We start from the raw sequence: 15,346 nt of genomic DNA, 5'->3' as shown, positions 1-15,346 counted from the left end.
ATAAGCACACTGGAAACTGTAACCAAAACCCCAACCTAGAGCCATGGCAGTCTGTAATATAACGGTTAAAGAGTTTTACTTCTCTTGAGAAATGTTGCAGTTTATTTTTCTTTCCCTTTTTTTTACCATAGTGTTGAACTTCAGCCCTTAAGGATGTCCAGTTTGCTGCTAATGTACTGTAGTTTTTAAACAATACTGTAGAAGATGCATGCTCTGATCGCTTTACCACTAGGCTTTAATGACTACAAACTGTAATGATACCTGTGATGCTGTTGATAAACTGCTCCTCTGTTATTCTGTTGAAAACAAATGGATATGTGGGGGCTCAATTCCATCAACATTGTTTTTGGTATCCTGTTATTTACCCCAATTCTGATTTATTTATTTTTTTCTTTTTAAATGGCTTTCATAAAACTCAAACAATATTTTTTAACCTTCCAAGTTCAAAGAAACCAACTTGGGGCATTCATTCCTCAATACTAATGGAGATACTGCATAGCTATTTGAAGGAGTTCAGCCTCAAACCTTCCACTCATGGTGGTGTCAGTCTGTCTGTGTTTTCAGCCTCTCTCGTCTTATTTGTCCAGCTAAAACAGCTTTGCTGAACTCGGATTGGACACCACCAGCCACCTTCCAAAGGATGTGGATTGACTGATAACCCATGTCATGTTTTATTCTTAAACTAACCAATGTTTACGACAATACCAATGAGCTTTCTTCTGTACAGAAATGTGCATTCCAAATAACACAAAGGCAGTTTTTTTGTATGCTGATTATTTTGAATTTAATTTATCTCATTCTCTTGATCTTATTAACTGTAAGATGTACATATTGGGGTCCTCTATGGTGAAGGGACTCTGTTATCCTTACTGTAGGTTAAAGTATTCCTTTCTTCTTCTTTTTTTCCTGGATATGTTGTTGCCATAGTGATGACCAAAAAGATACCTGTGATGTGCACCTGTCCTTATGTCCTGCTCCAGTGGTTTAGTGTGTCTCTATTCTCTCTTTCCCCCACTTCTCCCTTACTGGTGTGTGTTTCGCTTTCCTTTCCTTCCCCATAATCCACTGAGCTAAATAAAGTCTGCTTTGGTGCATGCTCTGGTGTCATCCCTTTGGTGTAACTAACTGAGAGAAGCCATTTTGTGAACGTTGTGGTATGCGAGGGTGCCTGCAGATTGTGTACGGGATACATATTCCAGGTTGTTCAGTCATATTGTATGCGTGTGTGTGTGTATGTGTGTGTGTGTGTGTGAGTGTGTCTTGGTTTTGATATGCAACCGTGTGTGTGTAAGGCGTTTGGTGAATGGAGCCATGACCTCTGGGGTCACTTCATTAATTACATCTGTGACATTCAGCCAGATGAGTTTCCTTTGTGACTAAATGATATGATGAATATTAACGACCTTGGATGAATTACACTGCTGCTCCTGCTGCTGCTGCTGATGATGATAATGTGTTTTACGACTCGGGGAGAGAAGGGAGGAAAAATTGCACACCACAGCACATTTAGGACATGTAGATTTCCATATGTAACATTCCAAAGACCACAGAATAGCTTGGTAGAGAGGATTTTTTTTATTGTTTTGTTCTTGTTTTGTGTATGTTAAACCTCCATGAGCTCAAGTCAAAATACCTCAAAAAAGAAAGAAAAAGTTGTGTGAACACAGGAGGGAGTGTTCATTTAGGGCCTGAGGCACAAACTGGTACCTTGTCTGTTTTCTTCAGCACTCAACCATCACAGGGAGACAACAGGAAGCATAAGTGTGAAACAGTGTTAGTTGAGCGCATGCAGGGGTGAGACAAAACGGAGAGAAAACAATTGCGACGGCAACTCGGAGGAACGCCTGAGATAGCTTCGCAGCTGATGATAGCCATCTTAGAAAGTCATCCTGATAAAGTGATCCCCCACCATTTCTCCTTCCCCCTGTCCTCCCCCCTCTTAATCAAATGAGCACTGTGCAGCTGGTGGGGTTGCGGCAAAAAAAAGGGGGTATGAGTGTCGGCGTGGGGAGGAGGTGGTGGTGGTGTGGGCTTTGAGGGATGGCGTGAAATTATTGCCTGCTGGTGTATATGTGTCGCTGGGGGTAGTGGGGGGTTGGGCTGGGTTTGGGGGGGGGGGGGTGTAATGTCATTGCCTGCTGGTGTATCTGTAGTGGGGGCTCATTTAGATTTAGATTGGTTGTGTGAGGAGAGAGCTGAAAGGCCAGCTCATGTTTATGCATGAATCCCAAAGCATGCTGGTGTGGTAGAGCCTGCAGTTAAAGAGACAGAGCTGAAATACAGTCGCACACTCAACAGACACACCTCTGCTTCTCTGGATAAGGCTTCTGTCGAAGCGATGCTACGCTATCAGATACACTTCAATCAGCTTGCGCCCCGTTTGCGGCATTTATTTTGTCCGTCAGTATTTACTCGTGTTTACGCTTGTGCCCAAATATAAATCACACTGCTTCTTTTTAAATCTAAAAATGTATCCAATTTCAGTTTGGTCATCACAGTGCTGTGTACTGATAATTGCTTTGCTATCTGCCACAGCTGATGTAGAGCTACACACACTGATGCTCCCCCACACTACACTTTCTCTCATACACCAGGAGTAATCAGTAAATGTCTTGGAAGGAGAGTTTGTTCAGCACTTCATCAGGTATAAAGTGGTTTTTATTTGGAAATGTGGTCCCTATCCATCTTTTAAATGACTTTTTAATGGTCGTCAGCCCCATCCTAATCAATCATGAGGCAGAGCTAGCCTGCTAGTGCAAATACACTCTATTTATAATTCCTTCATTCTGCAGCAAAATCTGTCGCCTTGCCTTCTTAGAACTGTAAATGGACAGAGAAATCTGTGAAACTGTCTCTGATATTTGTGGAGATTTCCTCAAACAATATCCTGTATAATCTGTCTTCATATCATACTGGGGGTACTTTATATTATAGTATGAACAGTACAAATGTATGAAAGCACTGACATTTTACTGTCATTCTGGGTTTTTTTTATGTTCAGGTCCACACTTTCTTTTGGGTGACCCCTCACCATCCCCCATCAATCCAGGCTGGCTTGTGCACCCCCCCCCCCCTCCGAGTACTTTACATCTATAATGAGATACAAATACGCATCAGCAGGACAGTGTCTACGCCACGCGTCACTGTGTGAATATTACTCACACTTATTAGCTGGATTATGTTAATCTTTACACTCTCTCCTCACAGACAACAGACTCCCCATGATATGGGGTGGTCACGGCAGTAAGCGTGTGTTGTTGTCAGCGTGTGTGTGTGAGTGTACGGCTGTATGTGTGTGTTAAAGTGATTGCCATGTTGTCAAACTGATCTGCATGTGAAAGAGCGGTCTAATTACATCACTTATGCAAATGAGGAAGGCATGTACATACACACCACTGATGGCTTACTGCTGGGGTCAAGAAGATGGTGTGAGCTATATCCTCTTACTGACTAACACAGGGTGGCAACGCCACCTGTCAGGGATAGAAATATACTATAGGTCACAATGGGTGTTTTGATATACTTCACCAGATAAATTAGAAAAAGGAGTGGAAGGGTCGACCTCACCAAAGCACTTAGACTCTCATTGGACAATGTCCGACCACATATCGTCTGATTATGCTTTTTTTTCCAGACCGAAACATTGATAGTATCCCCGTTGGAATGATTGATTGAGTCTGACACATTTTAATTACACCCAAATTAAATGAAACGGCCGGCGGACTATAAAACATCGCTGTTTAATAACGAGCTCCTCCATTTGCCTTTTTCTCCCCCCTACCTTCATCCAATTCCATTTTGGCTGCGCGCACCAAATAACCTCTCTCCGTTTAATGATATGCAAATGAATTTTCATGAACCCCCATGATCCCATGCGATGATTAAACTGAGATGACATTAGCTGCCACACTGTTGCCACTGTCAGTGTTTCTGTCCGACTCCTTTCTTTCTCCTTATCTCTACCATCTTTCTTCGTATCCACGACAATAGCCAAATGGTGATATTAACGGGTTCACTGTCACCATTCCCTTATGGATTTTCTTTGTGAGAGATGACATTTTGCATATCCAGTGTTATTTCAGATACATTTATTCCAGTAATAGTAGGAAGGGGGCGTCAGAGCACGTCATGTTAGTTGCCACTCCCCATATGATGATAGTGGTATGCCAAAGACGTGCATGCTACAACAATATGTATAATCATTGTAATGCTACAACATGATGATGATTTTGGTAACCTTCCACATTCTCCACTTCCCAGTGCTCCCCTCCTATCGTCTGGTCTCAGTCTGGATCCAGCTCCACCTCTGCTGTCGTTTATTGTACTCCATTTGCATAATGAAGCCCAAGCTTAATTAAGATCCCACTGGAGTCTGGAGCCAAGGATGAAGGAAAGAAGGACAGGAGGGAGGGAGGTGTGTGTGGGGGAAATCCGACGTTCCTTAGCTTATCCGCACGTGTCCAAATAGGAGGCACGATTTAAAGGGGGAGTAAAGCGTTGACGAGCGATTAAATCGCTAATTATGATCGGCTGTTAGAATTAGTGTGTGGCTGTTAATTAGCTGCAGATGAGATGCCCAGACAGTTGCCCGCCCCTGACGACTGTAGCACCCTCCCTGACTGGCAATAGTGTAACACAGCTTGACACCCTGGAGATGATGCCAACACATCCCTCCCTTCACACACACACACACATGCACACGCGCGCACACACACACACACCAGCAGCAGCAGCATCAGAAGGGGGTATCCCTTTAAGAACATCCCAGGTGAGCATGTTCAGGAAACAGACTCTTCATCATCCTTGTCCACGCACTTCCACTGTTCTTTGTTAAGCACAAAATTCCCATTTTCACTCTTCTATATCCTGTATTCATTTTTGCTCGTTAATCCACATGCTCTTCCTCTCCACAAAGGAATGGTACGATCCCTCGTCTTAATTCTCAGTAATGGGCAGCAACATTCTTCCAGTACAGCAGCTGGCACTGAGCAGGCATGAGTTGGCATTGAGGAAATATTTTTTTTTTGTCATACTCCCACTTGAGCTGTATCCATAGCCACGGTTCCAACCAACTGCTACTATTTTGCGTCCACAGTTACTGCTCTTTTTTGTGCAGCTTCCGCCGGCGCCCGCGCCTCCCAGGTTGCGCTTGGCATGGTGCCATCGCCGTTTCTGCTCTCCCCTGAGGGATGCCAGCACCAAAGAAATGGCAAAGGCACCCGAAATGTACTGTTCAGCTTATGGAGGTTTCTGTTTACAAATGTGTGTTATGTTGCCTTGGCATGGTGCCATGTTTCTCCTCGTGCCCTTGCCGCCTCTGAAAGGATGCCATGGCAGAATTTCTGGCAACCGTTGCCTTGGCACCTCTTCCTGGCTTTGTCCAAGTAAACAAACGGTGATTAGCATTAAATCCTCAGAGGTGAGTCCCCTTGTCCTCGGCTACAACATATGTATGCTGTTCGCTTTTGTCTCTTTGGCTATGCCACGATTGCAGGCTGGCACTGCGCCCGCTGGCTGGCACGTTGAAACTGGCACGGACAGAATAAAAAGTCGGAAGATGAAGCGAATATAGGATTTTCCGCCAAAGTTTGTCTTCTGTTTTGTAATGTTCACCTTTACATCTTATAGTTTCCTAGTATTCACAATTTCCCTCTTCAGCGTCCATCTTTGCTTCTCCTCATCCACCTATCTGAGTCATCCTCTCTCTGCTGCCATCTTGCTTGCTTCTAAGCTTCCGCCGTCCTCTGGTTTTTCCTATAGCTTTGTTTTTCTCTGCCCGTTGCGTTTGTTTTGCCCCTTTATGCCTGTGCCAGGGTGGCACTATGACAACTGTATGGAGGTCTGTTTCTCGTCCTCTTCCATTCTTATTCTCCTCGCCCCTTCGCCCATGCCCGCCCCCGTTCCAGCCCTGACTGGATGGCACTGTGCCAACCTGCCACCGCCATCGCTCTCATTTGTAGCTCATCCCTCCATCGCCCTTCCCCCTGTCTTTACATTCACATCCCTCTCTCTACCCCTCGTTTCTTTCATCCACTTTCTGAATCATTTACCCTATGTGTTTGTCTTCAGTGCCACATTTGTATATGCGTGCGCGATCTTACTTACCGGTACAGAACTTTTCGTTTCTTGAATGCAAACCACAAATCATCGCTGTGTGTTGTCAATTGGCAGACTTTTCTGGGATCTGAAGGAGAGCTCAGAGAGAAAGAGAGAGAGTGACTGCCCTGTAGGTAATTACTGCAGCACTTACTTATTCCACTGAGACATGAGGAGAAAGACGGTGGAGTTTAGAGAATTGTTTTAATTAACTTTTGCCAATCCCCCCATCAGGTGTGCTCCATTTTCACATCTCCTCGTGCAGGATGTGCCTGTTCACACATTCACCACACAGCAATGCCAATGATCAGATTATCAGTAAAATCGATTGTGTGCCATTAACCTCACCCACTTCGCCAGGATGACCCTTCTCGCCCCTTTTTTTCTTCCTTTTACTCTCCTTTGTTTTTTACTCTCTCATGTCAAACAAAGGCTGCCAGTGGTGGAGGAGCTATTAAGCAAATACTCATTAGTATACAAAACATAATGAATATGTAAATGATGTGTGTAATTTATGCATGGGCTGAGGGACTTGTTCTCTTTAAGCCCTCACTGTATTCACTCACTTTGCCCTTTTTTCCTTCAAATTTCCCATTTTAACACCAGTTTTTCTCCTCTCTGAGACCACGTCGTGTCACTGAATCCATGGTGGACTTCTTAAGGTCTCACTGTCACCTCTTTTATTCAGCATTTTCTGCTTGCCTTTGACCATGGTTTGTAGTTTTTAATGGTCTCTCTGAGAGCCCCTCTCATCTATTTCGTGTCTTGCAGCTCACAGTCTGTCCTCTCCAAAAAAACAAACCCTGCAGTGATGCATTAAACCAACTGCTGAGTGTTTGAACAAGGTCTTTTTCTCTCTCCCCCCAAGAAATATGAATACTGAATAGTTCATCCACCAAAACCACATCAACAACTGACTGTGTTGTCTGTGCTGTGTTTTCCCTTTGTCCCCTCTGTGACTGTGTTGATCTTGATGTGTGGTCTGAGCTGTGTGGCAAATTGAAGCGTGTCCTGATAGATGGCGAGTAGCCTTGCTCCTGTCTAGGATAAACACCTATAATACTCTGGCTCCTTTGGCAATCACCATAGCAACAAACCATGTCACCCACGTGAGTTGCATAATAAGATGTTCCCCAAGACCACAGTGCATGAAGTGGCGACAAACGAGACACCTACAGCGGTGAATGTGAATCAGAAAACATCCGTTCAAATGTCAAACTTGAACTCTGACTCATTCCCAATCGATCTGTTATATTTATCTATAGGCTTGGCATCACATAACACACACTCGCACCGTCTCTCTTTTCCTTCAGACCTTAACAGGTGCTGATGAGCTGCAGTCGATGATTGTAATGAGCTATCGATCACCGTGGGAAAACAGAGGGACAGAGAGGGGTGAGGGAGGAAGGGGAAACCAGAGGCTACACACACACAAACAGAAGGAGGTGGACTGCCAGGGAGAAAAAAACTTCAGATGAACTAAATGGAGACAAGCCACCCAAGACAGAGTATCAATACCTGCTTTAATCAAGTCCTCATCACCTATTGTTCAGCTTTAGAATAGAATGTATGGGACAGCGCTTTCTGCTTCCTCCAGAGCAGCTTCTGGAGCAGCTAATCAGCCCAGGATGACCATGCACACATGCCTGTCATGACTGAGTCCAGATGCCGGTGAATGGCACTGACGCAGTATCTTTATTTTTCCTCCTCTTTTTGTGCTGTGTGCATGTGGAGTGGAGGCAGACGGCTTTAGGGAAGGGGGAGGTGCGTTCTTGTGTGTGTGTGTGAGTCGTGTGTGTTGGCTGGCGTTTCAGATAATGAAATGCAGCAGGGGAACAAAGAGCTGGGGGCCCCTATTCTCTGTGCTGCAGCTTCATTTTCACTCCTGTCAGTCTATGATTCTTCCATACCCTCTTTCTTATGTATGTGCTTGTGTGTGTTTATATTTGTATGTGCATCTTGTTGTGGGTGTGTGTGTGTACATCCCCCTCCTCCTCCTGTTAGTATTCTGCATGGTAGATCCCCCTAATGTAATAACTGTGTCTGCATGTCTAATTTACAGCAGGAGAGAGTAAATAGCCTATGGTTAATTACAGTATATGTGTGAGTGTCTGTGTGTGTGCGTGTGTCTGCACGTGCGTGGGTGTGTCAGAATGATTTATGAGTTGCAAATAGCTACACCAGTGGCCCGTTTCTCCTCACTTAGTTTTTAATCTGTCTTTCCATTAATTTTCCTGGAGACGTTATTATGGTTTTATAACACTGTGCACGAGGACACATATGTGAGTGCACGCACGTGATAATGAGACAGAGGTGTGGACATTTTGTAAGGATGGAGGTTACATGGTCACCTGAGCTGCTCTTTGCCGCTGCTTATTCTTATAGGCCCCTTTCTACTCAGTTTCGCTTCCTTGCATCCACCTTTTTTCCTCCCCTCGTCCTGCGCTTCCTTCACTCTCTTCATTGAGAGCCACAACGAACACAGATCTTTATTGACAGTACACGGTGGAACATGGAAACAGCAGGTCAATCCGTTTAGCCCAAGGGCCGATACACCAATTCACCAATTTGTCAGTGTTAGTTTGAGAGAGAAAAGCAGCTAATCTCTCCTCTCTGCTCTCTATTGATCACACACTTAGACTCCACTTCTCTGTCTAAACACTATTGATTCTCCCTCTCTCTCTCTCAATCTCTCCCACTCTCTTTCCCATATACCACTCCTTTCAACACATCACCCTTTCATACACACTCACATCAGAGGCCTGAATTATTATCATATGTGTACATAAAGCTAATTTTAATCACATTTTACATGAGTAAGTCTTGAACTTATAGATTTCTGTATAGGTTGAGCTAGTCTGCCATACAAAACATCTAGTTTGACCCACAAGAGTCACAAATATTGCTCTATACCCTCACAACCATATACTGTTGCAATCCTGCTATAGTGTGAATGCTAATATCACTGTCTACCAGCTCTGTTTTTCATCCTTACACATCAGGGAAGCATTTGAAAAGACAACATGTCCATCAAGATGAAGGTTATGTGAAAGCTAACATACATATATATAATAAATATAATTGTGCACAAATTATTTAAATCCAAACAACCGTTACTTAAATGTTAAAGCAGCTATGAAGTTCATCGTCAACCCTTCACAGTGTAGCTCTTATTCATTAGACATGCACGCCCCCTACAGGTATCATCTGTACATTACAACCTTTAAAACAGCAGGTTACAAAACAGACACACGTGGCTTGTGTAACCTCACTATCAGCTGTTTTGTAACTGGTGCAGTGTGTGTGAGACCTTTCATTTCCCGAGGATGCCTCCATCAGCGACTGGCGGAATGGACCGCAGAGCCTTTGTGAGGAAGCTGCTGAGGGAAGTGCTGCTGGGCCGAGAGGATCCAGAGGGCTTATTCGCGATGTGTGTGTCCGTCCTGGGATACCAGGACACCCGCTCCCACTTCCTGACCCTCATCCAGCCTCTGACCACGGCCAACAGCGCCCTGCACTCCGGCCTCACTTCCATCTACCAGGACTACTTCTCTAAGGTCTGAGAATATCTGATGAGAATAAGTATTTCTACTCACTGAGCTCATATAATAATTGAATTAATGGACAAGAACAACAGTCAGAGAGAGGACAGTGTGTATATAAAAATAAAGTCTACATTATATTGTGTTTACATTTTGATAGTAAAACGACAAGAATATTTGTAGACCTATTGGTAACTAAGAATTAGGGTGCAATCAACCGGTCTGAGACCATTGGAACATACTGTTACTGTTCTGAGTAATAAATAAATGCATATAAATAATAATAATAAAGAAATGTAACGATATTGGAAAATATAAATAAAAAATTATTAGCTTTAACCATTTTGCTATTCGAAGTGTATTTGCAAACACAATGTGGCGTTTCCCGTTGTCACGTTATTGTTAATGAATATTTAGATAATGCTAATTGTCAAGCTAACGTGTTAGCTAACAGGTGCGTTAGTCGTATGTAACTTACGTCTATTTTAGAAGAAATAGCACAGAGCGGACATCCTTTTGACGCTATTCCAAGTTGTGTGTTAAATTTTAAATTTTCTCTCAGCCCAAATTTTAGCCATTTTTGTTGTTGTTCTCCCAGAGAAATATCAGCAGAGGTCTAACCCCTCACTGTGGCTCCTGTAATGGGGGTCGTACCTATGTTCCCCGGGTCCTATGTTCCCCGTTTTTCCCAAAAAGTCCACTTTGTATGTGACAGGGGAACATAGGACCCTTTTTTTAAAAAAAAGGGTAGGGTTAGGATTAGGGTTAGAGAAAGGGTCCTATGTTCCCCGGTCACATACAAAGCGGGGAACATAAGACCCGGGGAACATAGGTACGGTCCCCTGTAATGTTAGCAGTTTTAGCTCCTGTCATGAAGTTAAAAGCTTTTTCATTTTATTCCTACACTAATGTGTTGCGTGACAATTAAAGAGTTAACACACTTAAGGGCTTTGTAATACAATATCAAGAAAATAGTAAGTTATTGTATGTACACAAGTTAATGGCAAACAGAAGACAATAACTCACATTCCAACAATCTTAAACTATAATATCGTCAATATCCTTACATTTATGCTCAAAACTGCCTTTCAAAAACTTTAAATACATCTGCACACTCAGGTGTTTTCATTTATATCGATTGATCAAATTTCAGCTCTACACTAGAACTTTAAAGGGGAATGTGAAAAATAAATGTGTGAAAATTAACTTAAATTAAAGCTATATGTTTTAGTTTTCTTTAACAACATTATTTTTGTCCACAATGCAAAGTCATTATTATGGAATTATTTCTGCATGTTAGTAGTAGTAATAATGAATTCTTCTGATTTGGTTGTAGACCGAAGATGAAGAACTGGAACTGGCGTTGGCTCTTTCTGTACTGGAGATGAAAGATGACCAGCTGCCCACCTCAGTCCAGGAGCCTGGAGACAGACAGACTGACAGCAGTCGGATTGTTCAGCTGACCTCAGTAGGTCAGCCTCAAGGAAGCAGAAACACACAGCTAACAGATAAAGCTGGCATGAGAAACAATGAAGCCTGGGCTATGGCATGCCCACTGAAGAAAAACCAAGAGACTGAGCTTCAGAAAAACACACAGACACCAGCGACATGTCAGACTGTGAGCGTCTCCACACCATGTGCTCCACTTTCCAAACAAGAGACAGATTTAGAAGGTGATGATATGACTAAAGAGGGAGATTTGACTCAGTCAGGGAAAACAAAACGATCTAGAAACAGAAGGAAGCGGCGTCAAGCAGTAGGACAGCAGGTTGTAGGTTTGCCCTGCTCTCCGTCAGCAGCAGCACCGGTCCTCCTCTGGTTTAGGAGGGATTTGCGATTGTGTGATAACCCTGCTCTCATTGGCTCTCTGGAGATTGGGGCGCCCGTCATTCCCCTTTTCATCTGGAGCCCCGATGAGGAGGAGGGGCCTGGGAAAACTGTGGCCATGGGGGGTGCATGTGAGTATGCTTCTTCACAGCTCTTCCATACTTTTAATCAAATGTAACTTTTTTTTGTAAACATACTGTATTCTCTTCTATCTGCAGGTAAATATTGGCTTCATCAAGCTCTGTCTCATCTCCAATCATCTCTGGAGGGCATTGGCAGCCACCTTGTCTTCCTGAAAGCAGATGGAGTGGGGAATGGGTTAGGATCATCACTGCAGTCCCTTAAAGAGCTGGTAAAAGAGACTGGGGCGAGAACAGTGATGGCTAATGCGCTGTATGAGCCCTGGCTGAAGGAGAGGGACGATGAAGTGGTGTCAGCTCTGCAGAAAGGTGGTGTTCAATGTAGGATGTTCAACTCTTTCTGTATCAGAGACCCATACTCTGTCAGCACTGAGGGTGTGGGACTCAGAGGTTAGTCACAAATGTGATCATGTTGCAATGAGCTTATATGCTAGATTGTTAAATTGTCAGTTTTGGTGAACGTGTCTGCTTTCATCTATGACGCAGGAATAGGTTCAGTGTCTCACTTCATGAGCTGCTGTAGACAGAACCCAACATCTGTACTTGGGGCTCCTCTGGAACCTCCAGGATCTCTCCCAACACCTGCCCCCTGGCCTCAGGGTGTCTCATTGGACACTCTCGAGCTGGCGCGCATGCCCCACAGGAAGGACGGTTCAGCGGTCAGTAAAACTAGAGGAGCAGTCGTCTTTGGCCAAGTCCAGAATTCTATTAATATTTGTGTTTATCTTTGCATTCAGATTGACTGGGCAGCTAACATTCGTAATTCCTGGGATTTCAGTGAGGAAGGAGCACATGTCCGGTTAGAAGCTTTTCTTCAAGATGGTGAGATGAACTCACATTTGTACAAATGTTTGTACAAATGTTTCACGACATTGACTTCACAGTATCTCATATTTACATCCATTTGTCTTAGGTGTATACAGGTATGAAAAAGAGTCAGGCAGGGCAGATGAACCCAACACTAGCTGTGTCTCTCCCTACCTTCACTTTGGACAGCTCAGCCCACGCTGGCTACTGTGGGACGCCAAAAGGGCACGCTGTCGATCCCCAAAGTTTCAAAGGAAACTGGCCTGGAGAGATTTAGCTTATTGGCAGCTAACACTGTTTCCTGACCTCCCATGGGAATCCCTCAGACCTCCATACAAGGTTGCTTTATGGTTCAACTACCCTTCATTTTCTCTATTAGATAATACTAGCAATTCTGGTACAGTGAAAATCAATGTTTCTCACCAAGGAAATATTAATTTACTGGAAATTACAGGCTTTACGGTGGAGCACTGACCGTCGCCATCTGAAGGCCTGGCAGCGTGGTCGAACAGGATACCCTCTGGTGGATGCGGCCATGAGGCAGCTATGGCTGACAGGCTGGATGAACAACTACATGAGACACGTAGTGGCATCTTTTCTCATAGCTTATCTCCATCTGCCCTGGCAAGAAGGATACTGCTGGTTCCAGGTGAGACATGCATACATGAACGCTGTTAGGTTCAGTTTGGTATATTATGATGTTCAGATATTTGAAAATACTGGTTGTTACGGCTCTATGATGCATGTCTCCCCCATGTTAATTTATGCTTTAGGTATCTGGGTGTATTAAGAGAGTGACAGCAGATTTATACAGGATAAATGTCATAAATTCTGGCAGTTCAGGGTGATATGGGTTAGATTCCTAGGTCAATAAGGTGTAAATGTGAAATGATATGGCTGTGGAATCGTTATTATGCCAGAAAACAGGGTAATTAAGATCCTTTGGAATAAATCACACAATTCTCGATGGATTTAAGAGATGGAAGCTATTTTAGAGGATGTTGATTTACAATATTATTTACTGCAGTAACCAAGCATGCAGCATGAACACAATTAGAAGGGAATTACTGGCCAAATTTGAAGAAAAATTGCAAAAAGATATCTTATTAAAACCTTAATTAAGTTTTTAATTATGTAATTAATTTTCAAATAAATGAAGAAGAAGTCTGTGGTCCTGAGTTACCTAGTTAAGAACAGGAATCCTTCCCCTATAATAATGTTCACACTTTCTTTTGTAAATTCCTCATTCTGATGATCTAACGAACACCTTCACTGAATGACATGTATTCTCAAAACCCTGAAATGTTCTCGTGCACTGATGAGGACAAAATGGGATGGATGTTTAAGTTGAGTGTATACAGGTAAAGGTTAGGGCATTTGTTTCTAAAGCCTGGAAGAAAAGACCAGGTTAATTTGCTTAATGTTGTGACTCATGTTCTACTCTGGCTGGTTGCTGGTCTGTATGGGCTGGGCATATTGTTAAAGTATAACAGAATAATGATAAGAGTCATGAGTGTATTTATCGGTCACAACTTGCAACAAAATGTGCAAAAAATTTTTAAGATACCATGCATATAATGTCAGCTGAGGTCGCGTGCAGATGGAGAGTGACGATATTGGACAAAGGATGTTGAAAATGGAGCTGCTGGACAGGAGGAAAAGAGGAAGACCACAGAGAAGGTTCATGGATGTTGTGAAGGAGGATGGTTGGTGTAACAAAAGAAGACAAGTTGGAGGCAGATGTGGCGACCCCTAAAGGGAGAAGCCAGAAGAACTAGTACAAATGGTCAGAACTGAGCAATGTTTATAGTCTTGTCATTCATTGGCGGGCTACACTGTGTTGAGCTGGTTTGACGTCAGTGGCAATAGGTGACGCAACTATTGCCATTTGACCCACACACTCCGAGGTGGAAAAGCGAGCCATATCAGGGTTTACTGTTTCAAACTGTACCACACTGAGGTGAACTGGGGAAAATGCAGTTATACAGGTGCTGTGCACTGAATTAATCTGACATTTCCTTGTTGTAGGACACCCTCGTGGATGCAGATGTTGCCATAGATGCTATGATGTGGCAGAACGGTGGCATGTGTGGCCTGGACCACTGGAACTTTGTCATGCACCCCGTGGACGCAGCCATGACCTGCGACCCCTATGGCAGCTACATCAGGAAATGGTGTCCCGAACTTGCGGATTTGCCTGACGAGCTTATTCACAAGCCATGGAAATGTCCCATGTCCATGCTTCGACGTGCAGGTGAGAAATGTGCCTGCATGTCCAACTGCTGCCAACTGTGTGGAAATGAAAAATTGTGATTTCACTTTGCTCACTGCTCACTTGCCGTTTAGGTGTTGTAATTGGCCAGACATATCCGGAGAGAGTAATTACAGACCTGGAGGAGAGAAGGAGTCAGTCTCTGAAAGATGTAGCTGTGGTGCGCAAAAGGTTCGGGCAGTACGTGGACAAGCGCACAGGCTGTGACTTGGTGCCTCTCCCCCCTCGCCTGGTCGCAGAGGCCCTTGGTCCGTCACAGGGGAATGGTGTCATTGTGGCAGAAGGGAAGCAGTTCCTATTGCCCGTCATCACTCGCATGGAATTCAAACATCAGCTGGCAGATCCAGATTCAGACGCAGCCTCAAATCCGTACAATGCCGTTCTGAAGGGGTATGTGAGCCGCAAAAGGGACGAGACCATTGCCTTCCTTAACGAGATGGACTTCACCACCAGTGTGTTGCATGAGGGGGCACAGAGAAGAGAGAGGCTGGAGAGCGACCATCGCAGAATGGAGGGGCTTCCCCGGCCTCCTGCACCTCCCAGCAGAGCCCGACGAACACCGAAAGTCAAAGACAAGTTCTCCATCGTATCTGGAGGGCCAGTTACTTCACTCACATGAGTAACATCGAAAAGCAATCGAGACTTGGAAGTTAACAGGTTGA

At 44.0% G+C, this 15,346-nt stretch overlaps 1 protein-coding gene across 1 annotated transcript; it reads left to right on the top strand.

Moving 5' to 3' along the window:
* The first annotated feature begins 9,413 nt into the window (after positions 1-9,413).
* Positions 9,414-15,313, top strand: LOC310930520 (deoxyribodipyrimidine photo-lyase). Its single transcript, XM_083893540.1, has 9 exons — positions 9,414-9,653; positions 10,975-11,596; positions 11,684-11,995; positions 12,092-12,264; positions 12,343-12,427; positions 12,519-12,751; positions 12,867-13,061; positions 14,441-14,666; positions 14,759-15,313. The coding sequence occupies exons 1-9, from the start codon at positions 9,423-9,425 to the stop codon at positions 15,301-15,303; spliced, it is 2,622 nt and encodes an 873-aa protein (XP_083749666.1). The 5' UTR covers positions 9,414-9,422; the 3' UTR covers positions 15,304-15,313.
* The last annotated feature ends 33 nt before the right edge of the window (positions 15,314-15,346 follow it).

Source organism: Microchirus variegatus (genome assembly GCF_963457635.1).
Source record: "Microchirus variegatus genome assembly, chromosome: 8".
Classification (NCBI taxonomy): domain Eukaryota; kingdom Metazoa; phylum Chordata; class Actinopteri; order Pleuronectiformes; family Soleidae; genus Microchirus; species Microchirus variegatus.
The sequence above is the reverse complement of the archived record's forward strand: the minus strand, read 5'-3'. Positions and strand labels throughout refer to the sequence as shown.